Below are 10,165 nucleotides of genomic sequence, written 5' to 3' on the forward strand. Positions count from 1 at the left end.
ACAGGTTGATCTGGATTACATCAACGGTTACACCCTCCTCCGTTTAATGAACATAGGAGAACAGGTGCTTGTAATTCATTAGCCAACCCACGAGCTGAGGAGACAGGAATTAAGCCGACCAAACTCCTCAGTGTGCCACTACTCTCCTTCCCTTTGAGGCAGCAGCAGCAAGAAAACTTCATCTCTATTTTTTTTCCTTCCCCTCCCCTTGAGCTGCAGAGCCACAAGCTGAGCATGACTAACCCTTGCAAAGCCTTCACCAGTGGCTCCTTCTCCTCTTGGGAGGTGTCAGGGAAGATGAGCAGAGGAAAAGCAGCCAGCACATCCCCGGATCGCCTGGGCCGCTGCAGTCCCAATGGGTTGGCCAGCAATGGCTACAGCTCTCTCAGCTTCCATGGAGATGGTGGATACCGATGCTCCTCTTATCCCTCCTTCCCCATCGACGGGAGACTCCTGGCCCCTGTGCACCTTGATATCGACTCAGACTTCCAAGCCATGCGGCAGCAGGAGAAAGAGGACATCAAGCTGCTCAACAACCAGTTCGTGACCCTTATTGAGAAGGTAAGGTGAGGTGAGGTGAGGTACTGTGCACCACAGCACAGCATGGAGACAAGGATGGTGGTGGGGAAGCAGACACTAACCAGTCTCTCAGGAGATTTATCAAGGCCTTCAGCTAACCATTGCCAGGCTCTGGATATTAGGCTAATTACCCAATTAGTTATTCCTTCAGTGCTATCTGCTTTAACAAGGGCTAGCATCATCTCTAGATGAAGATGGGCTGCATCTCTGGTCAGTGACATCAGGCAGTTTGTGCATCTTCTTTGTCACGCCTGTCACTCCATGGGTCCCTGGGGAGGACAGCCAGCTCTGCCCTCGGCAGGGCCATGGAGGCACAGTGCCGGACGGAGCAGGCCTTGGCTCCCATCGTGGACAAACAGCCATAGGCAGTGACGCTGCTTAAGGCAGCGGCTCAAATTCTTCTCCAACTGCTCAAAAGAGCTGGAAATTCACCTCCACAGCAGTGTGGTGGGCAAGGGAGACCTCCCACCCACCTCTCTCCTCTGTGGTTTTTATTGCGAGGGGTTGCGTGCTTAGTCAAGAAAGTGTCGCTTTCATCTTTTAAGATCCATGAGAAGGCAGAAAGTTTTCTCAAAGGAAAACAACTCATCTAGCTGAGGCAGGTTTCTGCAAAGCCCTGGTGCTCTGTAAACAGATGGTAATCTCCTAGGAGGATTGCTTCACTGCAGTCTACAATACAGGCACTCAATGCCAAGCTACTATGGCTTTGGGTTTTTTTTTTTTTTTTTTTTTTTTTTCAAACTCTACCTCTAAGAGGACCTGAATTCACACTGGGAAGGAGAAGGGTGGGGAAACCATCTCCCATAGCATCTATCCAAAGTGAATAGTTCTGAACCAACCACACCTACGTGTGCAAACAGGCATGCAGTGGTACCAGGGGCCTGACCCTGGCTGGAGGGGAATGGCAGCCTCCACATCTGTGCTCTTCCAAGCCCTGATCCTGGCAATGGGAATTTGGAGAATCCCTAGTTTGGAAATCACCCAGGTGGATTGTGTTGGATGTGCTGCAGGACTGGTCCTTTGACTGTCCAGATCGAGAGGTCGGGGTTTGTGTTAGCCCTGCTCAGAAACCAGACCTCAGCAGAAAGGATGGGGGCAGGGGAGATGGGACAAGACCACTCGGTGACAATATGTACGTGAGCCAGATCATATGCACTAGCCTATTCCGTGCAAACAGGGATGGAAGAAGTGAGAGAGCCTCCAGGTTTCCTGATAAACCCAATCTGGTGGCCTGCTGATAAGTGTGCACTACAGGGACTGATGGACAGAAGATACCAACAGCTCACCTTAGTCGGGTGGCTTTGACTTCAGTGTTAGCAGCTTCTGCGTTTAGCTTTGAAGGCTGTAGCTTCAGGTGGTACATCAAGTGGCCAACTTCAGCCATCTGCCTCAGGCGCTCATTCCAGAGGAAAGTAATGACACTTCCCTGTCAAAGAGAACCTGTCTTTTTAATCAAGAATTCAGATGGTCTCAAGCCTGAGCAGCTAATTCCTCAGATAATTGACCACATTAACTTCAGGAGTTTGCTGCTGATGGTTTTTCAGCAGTCTGTTCCAGATCTGCTAGGATTTATTTTCCATCCCAGTATGTCCAGGTGGAAGATAGAGAAAAGCCAAGCCATGGAGCCCCTGTTTGAAACCCTACCTTTAGCCTAAGCAGCACAGAGGTAGAGACCTCCCAGGACCAAGCTTTGGTCAACTCTGCTGCGTTCAGGCATGATTTTCCAGGAAATGAGGCCAGATCTGGGTGATTCTTCTGCTGCAAAGCTCATGTTAAGCAAAAAGATTTTGCAAGGAAGAATTTCTGCTAGGGGGGATGCTGTATAAGAAGCCACCGTGGAGGCAGTTCAGCCCAGTGGGTGGGTATGGTTTGGGAATAGGAAAGAAACTGAAGAGTTTGGGGGAGGGAGAAAAAGAGCAGCTAAGGATTAGGAGCAAAGTGAGGAACTGAGACTTGATTTGAGGGTCAAAGATGGACTTAGAAAAACAGCCAACACATTCAATCATCTACCGTCCCAGCAGCAAACAGGGACGCTGCCTTAAAATGCGAGGCTGTTCCCTACAGCCAATCCCACAGGTTGACCCCAGCCCTGTGGAGGGATGCTCTGTCACAATCCCTGAGATGCCTCAGATGGAAAGATCAATGGCCCAATTGGCTCCTGGTAGCCCCGGTGGCCACTTACTTATGCCACTTGTAATGCCCATTTTTGGCTCCGCTGCCTATTTCTCAGGCTCACGCACACACAGAGTGTGCCGTTCTGGTTTTGTGCCAGGACAAAGCAGGCAGTCAGAAGACTGGACTACTGATGGGATGTCTACAGCCATGTGTTAAGATATCAGGAAGAAAGGATTAGGCCTCTAACAGTGAGACCTGGAAGATCCCAACACTTGCATCCCTTCTGCTGAAAACTGACTGAGCATTGGAGTGGTTTTGCTTTGCTTGGCTGCTCTCTGCTCCTGCTTCTCTCTCTCTGTTCAGACAAGAAGCATTTTGGGAAAGATGCTGCCTTTCACCACGTGCATCCATGCCTTGTTCAGCAGCTGGGAACTCTGTCTCTTCAATGCACTGATGCCGCTTTGAGCCACAGAAAGTTAAAGTCAAAGCCAAAGGCCAAGCAGAAGGTCAAAGCCTGATAGCATCTGCACCCCACTGCTCAAACCACACAGGGCATAGTATCAGCACTGAATCATCGTCACGACAGAGTGGAGGACACTGTTGGAGGCAACTCACAAATCACCAGCCAAAACGTGACTGAAGGAGTTTGGTTTTGTTCACAGAGCAATAGGAGAGAGAGGTAGGAATTAGATAAGTGACTGAAGTTAGCCAAGGGCTTTGAAGATGAAAATTGTTAAACAGTGAGCATTACCGTTAAGATTGTGAATATTAGGAAAGAAGGGTGCCAGATTCCTCAAATGGTGGGTGGATGAAAATCCAGTGTATCCTCTCTCAAGCAGACAGGCACACTCACACATAGACCTCATGTGGAGCCTGTAATTATTTTGCTTATTCTCTAGAGTTCCCATAGGCCTCGTCTCTGTTGCTCTGCAATACAAACCAGGACTCTGATACATTACTCAAACTTCACCATGGTGTAATCCTACAGATTTGAGAGGGGTTAGCTTTCTTTGTGCCACTTCCAGGTAGCAAATCTGATTTTCATTCACCCAGGATACCTCTGCATGACCTGTGGCAGACTTTCAGCCTTTTGCTTCCATACGTTCACACGCAAAGAGAACTAGCATTGAATAGTTCTTATTTTTCAGTGACTTAATACAAGATGCTCATTCATTTTGATGTGAACATCTACCAAGAAATTACTGGGTAGGTAATGTGTAAAACCTCTAAAAGTCCCTATAGCCCTCCATCCTCAGGCCTAATTTTCAGGGGATTTCTCTTTCTTACCTGGAAATCTCCGCTGATTCCAGTAGCTTCTCACTACTCTGAAGGTCTCCAGGTCTATGTCTCCTGCCCTGCCAGAAGCTGTCAGCTTTGATTTTGGCCGTTGGCATTACCAATACCTCTGAAACCACTTCCATAGGTCCAGTGCTTGGAGCAACAGAACAAGATCCTGACGACAAGGTGGAACTTCCTGAAGGATCAAGACAATTCCCACTCTGAGTCGGACATCAAGGACATCTACGATCAGTATATGAGCAAAATGAATCAAGAGATGAAGGCGCTCAACTATGAGCAGGAAAATCTCGAGTCGGAGCTGACAAAGGTCCTGAGCACCATGGATAACTTTCGAAGCAAGTAAGTGTCTAGCCTAGTTGGATATTACAAGGGGGAATGTGTTTCAAAGGTATCGGTTCAGCCGTGTGCACAAAGAGTACCTGGGATCGATTTAACACGGCCAGCCTGTTATTCCCAGGAACAAATTCCTAGTTTGGTGTGCACAGAACTCTGTATTTGAGAAGTTAGCATCCTAGCCTCTTCCTGATTAACTGAGGATGAAAGGAAACCCATAAAGAGCAAAATACCAAAGAGTGCAGGGCATCTGAGAAATGCCTCAGGGCAGAGAATAGCTCTGGGGAACAGTATTATCAGGAATGAGAGCCACTAAAACAGAAATATTTATTCTCCATACTATTATCACAAACCAGCACTTTCTCCCCAAACCATTTTAAAGATCTAGGCTGCTTAGTATTAACAAATATCCCTTCCTTTCCCCCTTCACCCCACAACATTTAATGGAAAATTCTGCTGTGACCAAAAAGTCAGACTTTTACCCGGAAAACCTCTTGACAGAAAATACTGCGGCAGCTGAAAGTTTAAGGGAGGATCAGCTGCCACGTGCTTATCACTGCTTTTACCAAGAGCTTTGAGATCTTCAGATAAGAGCGTTTGAGATGTGCCACGGCTCATTCAAGAAGACAACGCTTTTCTTATTATTGGTGTCATTTGCATACCACAGATGAATCTACAATTAGATACTTTCCCTTACAGCTACACCCATCTGCCTACACAAGACCTCTGGAGTTTTCCATGCTGATTTGAGCAAAGAGCCATGTATGGGCACTGTCAAAAAAGAACAGTGATGCTAAGAGAGTACCCCTCCACTAGCACTGACAGACATCACCGTAGTAATAGCCCAAACCTGTTCCTGATGTACAAAGTGATGCATAAATAATAACAGTGCCCTCTTCGGAGAGTTTAGCCTAAGGATCTCAAAGCTCTTTGCAGACTTTGATTAAACCAGCTACTCAATGTGTCTGCAAATTAGGGGAAGGACCGATACCTCCACTTTACAGACATGTTAGCGGAAACACAGCAGTTAAATGTCCTACCCAAGTTCACGGAGCAAGCTGGTGGCGGAGCAGGAATAGGAACTAGGAGTCTGGTTCTTGACCTTATGCTGAAATTATTATGCTTAGCATCGTTCAAGAAGTGACGCACTGATACCCACGTGCCTAGAAATACCCAAATTCCTCGTGGTGGGTGTCTGTCTGCTCTTTATTTGGATGTTGGTTTCACTGCAAGAGTTGGGCTCACTGGTGCTTGCTCTGCTGACAGGTAGCAACCCTGAGCTTGGATCAAAGCCACAATATGGATTGTGCCATTTACTCCCTGCCCCAAGAAGGTTAATCCTTCTCTGGAGCGTTCTTCCTTGCACTTCCCTGAAGAAGCATCTGCTCTGTGGCCGTGTGGTTATAAAAGATACTTCTTGGTTTATTCCCTGACAGTCAAGAAAACCCAGATAGGAAAATGGTTGGGTTGGTAAGGAAATGTCAGATCAGTCACCTGTATCTGCTCTCACATTTGTACTCATATTTGTACTCAGTAATTGCCTATGCCTGGCACTTCATTTGTTTTTCAGCCTGATTTCTTAAGGATAAAGGTGCTTAACGCAAACAGGCTGGCTGTGCGTTTCCCCCTACTTTTTGATTTTCTTGGACAGTTACCTGCCTAGTTTGACAACAGGGTAAGATGTGATAGGGATGCTACATCTTTCAAAATTAAAAAAAGGAGGCTGGCTAGAGGAACAGGACCCACCCCGCACCCAACACACACAGAAAATAAGGATGCAGCATGTGCACATGCGCCACATTAGACAGCAGAGAATCCACAATGGGCACCCGCTTAGGACTAGCCCAACTGTCGGTCTGGAGAGGAGTTCCCGCTTTGTGGGACGACACAGTCATGGGAAAACAGTGTTCAGAAATTACACTGCTCCTCAAAGCACTTTCCCTTCATTTGCAGAGCCTTCCGCTTTCTTCCATTTGTGAGCTGCAAGGCACAAGCCTTGCCAGGGGTGACCTAAGCAGCAAATAGACAAAACCCACCCTGTCATTGGGTGCTGTGAACACCCAAAGCCAGTGCAGGTGGATTTCTGTGACAGTGACAACCCACCGTGTGGCTCTCAGTGGTCAGTGATTCAGAGGGAGAGAACTGTTGGTTCTGCTGAGCCTTCTCCAGGCAGCTATCCAACCCTGTCCTTACCCACACTGGCTCTGTTGAGTCCTGCACGCCGCCTTCAAGAAGGCTGCCTCAGCACAGCTGTTTTCCTGCAGCAAATGGTCTGCCTAAACCATGCAAATTTTGGAGGCTTCCAACTCCTCTGGAGGTTTCTTTTCCCAAGGGAAATTTTTTAGGGGAGGAAAAGCTAGTAACTTCACTGGCAAATTTAACTGGTTATGCTCTCATTCAAGCTGCGGTTCTCCAGATGAAAGGGGCGAAGCAGGCTGCTGCCCAACAGATCACTTAAGATGTGAAATCAGCTTGTCAGTGCCCCTCTGTAAGGCCCTAATTCACCTGTCTTCTCTATCCGGGGACTGCTTTCCAAAAAACATTCAGGAGATTTAACTAGCTGGGACACTTACACCTTCTTTTCAAATTAGATCGCCATTGATCAGCAATTCCAAATGCAGAGAAGTGAGAGGGGACAGAGAAGCAGGTTGGAGGCTGGTACAGGAACTCAAACCCTGTTTCTTTAGGAAGTTAAGCTAAAAAAATCAAATACCAAAACATACCTGAATAGGGATGACTGCCCAGAGGTGCACAGCTGCACAAGTGTTTGCTCCAGCTCCCCACACGTGTGATTTGCACATGCAAAGACCCATTTAAACGAGAAGGCAGGGAATTTTTGCCTGTGCTGACCTACTCTGGTATGGCACTAGAAAGATATTGCAGGAAAATATGGGGCATACAGCCCTTAAAGGATCCATTTCTGAGATCCAGGGATTGTGTTAGTCAAATCTTGCCACCTGAAGACTAGACAGTCAACACCCCTCTACCTTCAACCTCTGCAGTTGGTTTTGGTTTTCAGCTACTTCCTGCCCCCATTTCCTTGCTCCGCAAGAGGAAGACTGACTTAATTTCAGGCTACCAGGCTCAGATCCATCCCGCCACTATACCTTCACCCTAAAGTAGTCTTGAAGGCACATCCAGAGAGGAACATAGCCTGTCTGAGATTTGGTTCACCTCTGATTTTGCTTCACTGCCTATGGAAGGAGCCCAAGGCAACCAGACGCCTGTCTCAAGTGTGTCTTAAGTGCCTGAATTGAGGTGGGATGGACTTATGCCTTAATGCATGACTGCTTGAGGATTATCTCTAAGGAGATAAATGCTGTAATGTGTTTGTGGAATGCTCCATCCCCATGTGAGTCATCTCCCGACTGCCAGGTCCTTCCGGAGCCGTGCGGTGAGCATGTTTGGCTGGCTGGGCCTGCTCTCTTTCAGTCAGGAGCGTTGTTTGTTCAATATGCAAGATTATGTCAGTGCCCGGCAATGTGTGAAGCTGCTTCGGCAGGCTGGGACAGACTGGGATTGGGCTGAGATGCAATGAGGATGAAGGAAGAGTGGCAGGCTGTAATTAAGCTCAGTACATAGTTGCTGGCAGCATGGTTAACATTCCAGCTAAAGAGCAGAGAAACCAGACAGGTAAATCTTGTTAGCCACACTACCTGGCCTTACAACAGCAGGCAATGAGAGGGTGACTTTAACACCATGGGGGTACTCAAGAGGAACCTTAGAAGTGCCTAACTGTAGAGGTTATGACTGTCAGATCCCCTCCCTGCCCTCACTATCCCCTCTGTTGAGGAAGCAACAGCTCCAGGGAGATGGTTTTGATATTTCAAGTCATCTCCTCAGCGTGACTTATCACCTTGCCCTGCAATGCGATCCCCTGTGCGACGTTCCCAATACCTTGTCCTCTTTCTGCTCCTAGGCACAGCTCCTCTTTCTCCTGAAGGTTTGTACAACAGCAGGGAAGGCTCTCGAGTAACTGGAGTGACGACACACCAGACCACCAAACAACAGAATATCGCTGTCATTCCCGATTTTATCATCATCGCTCCGTTAGGAGATGCCATTTTACCTCATTCCCAAAGGTCTCAGCCTTCCCCATATCAATTTGGTGACACCTATAAGTAGAACTGAAAGGTTTAATCACGGCCTGGGAGTGTTATGTGTACATTAGGCTAAGAGGAGCCTGAGGTATCATGGAAATGCAGGAGAGCCAACATTCCCAAAGTGTGTCCGGCAGCACAGTGGGAGATACCAAACACCCATCACCTAATGCTCCTGCATGGCAAATGAACCAACCGCTGCTAGTCACACACCAGGCCCAAAAGAGACCCTGCAGCTTCCCGGTCAGATACCTGCTTTTAGTAACATCAGGGCTAGCCACATACTCATCTCAAGAGCCAACAAGGGTTGGTGTATTCCCTAAGCTACCCTCTCGTGTCTGCTGCTGGCCATCAAGAAATGCATTTGCCCCTGGACTAAGTCTTTGCTATCCTAGTCCTGCCTTATCAAACCTGTTTTTAAACACCTGCGGGGTTGGTTCCTCTGTTGGATATTTAGCCATTAGGACTCCACCCTATCCCATCCCGGTTTTGTTACCTTCTGCTCTGTGGGCACCGTTTTCCATGGATTGCATCGCCAGGTCCTGTGCTACTTCACAAATTGCACTACGCTTAGGATAAGTTATGACACCAGTCCAGTATTCTCAGAATTTTCACAAGCTAGTTTTCTCCCTTGAAAATATTCTCAGACTCCGGAAACTAAATGCTGAGGATACCTGAAAGAAACAGAAGAGGAAGGTTTAGGGTGAAAATTCAGGAGTCTCTGGGCATGCAACTGGGTTTTACAGAGAATAACTCACCACGCCCCACTTCTCCATGCCTACTCTCTCTTTCTGTGGCAAACGTGAGGTAACCTGAGGTTGCTTAGCCCTCAAACTAAATTAGAATTAAAGCTGCCTCCTCTCTACTCTGGGGCTCTTCAGACTTAAAGTACTCACAGTGTTACTACAGAGCAGCTGGCATGTGGCAGCTTGTTATCCTCTCTCTTGTCCAAGACGCCCACATCGAAGAGATATCTCTCCTTGCTGCCTAGCGTATGTCAAGGAGGTGGGACATCATAGTAAAAGTGGAAAGCTTTGCTACCAACGCTTTTTTGGGGCCAGTAAAACAACCTTAAGTATCCCAGAAGCTTTCACCATGTGCAATTTCTTACTGCTTTTTTCACTCTCCTTAGATACGAGGATGAAATTCGCCTCTGTAGTGGCATGGAATACACCTTCATGGAGCTCAAAAAGGTCAGTGGTAAGAGAAGCTTTCCATCTGGACGTGCTCTACACCAGCTCTGCGTAGTCACAGAAGAGCCTGGAGAGGCAAAGATGGTCCAGGCTCAGCTAAGACTTGTACCACACATGTTTTGTGGGGTAACAAGGTCTCCAGGAGGACAGCAAAGTGATAAACACAGTCACCATTTCAATAGGAAAAGTACAAGTGAGCCTGGGCCACCTGTGGTTACAGAAAAGCCCCATGGCTCTTGGTGAAAGCACCTGGGGCTCAGACCATGCCTGCATCCAACCATATTGCAGTTGATTTGGTCCGGAGGGGTCTGCACCCCAGGATCCTTCGAGGCAACACCTCTCCTCCCTGGCAAGTTTTCTCTCAGAGTAACATCATAGGTCAGAAAAGGCTGGAAATTGATAAATGTGTTTGCTTTTGTTTCCTGTCGCATGGCCACACCCTGTTTAAACATCCTGCCCCAGAAGTAGCTGCATTTGAATATCAGCTGAAACAGGAGGCTTTGTGCACAGCCTTTACATTACAAGAAAAAATAAAAATCCAAGGTG

The 10,165-nt window shown here is 47.6% G+C and overlaps 1 protein-coding gene across 1 annotated transcript in view; it reads left to right on the forward strand.

Annotated features, from left to right (window-relative positions):
- The first annotated feature begins 234 nt into the window (after positions 1–234).
- KRT80 (keratin 80) overlaps positions 235–10,165 on the forward strand; it is a 14,957-nt gene continuing 5,026 nt past the window's right edge. Inside the window, exons 1-3 of the mRNA XM_009694576.1 lie at positions 235–561; positions 4,118–4,332; positions 9,559–9,619. Coding sequence (XP_009692878.1) covers positions 235–561; positions 4,118–4,332; positions 9,559–9,619 — 603 coding nt within the window. The remainder of the gene's footprint in view (positions 562–4,117; positions 4,333–9,558; positions 9,620–10,165) is intronic.

The sequence above is a fragment of the Cariama cristata genome, unplaced genomic scaffold (genome assembly GCF_000690535.1).
Source record: "Cariama cristata isolate BGI_N322 unplaced genomic scaffold, ASM69053v1 scaffold7912, whole genome shotgun sequence".
Lineage (NCBI taxonomy): Eukaryota > Metazoa > Chordata > Aves > Cariamiformes > Cariamidae > Cariama > Cariama cristata.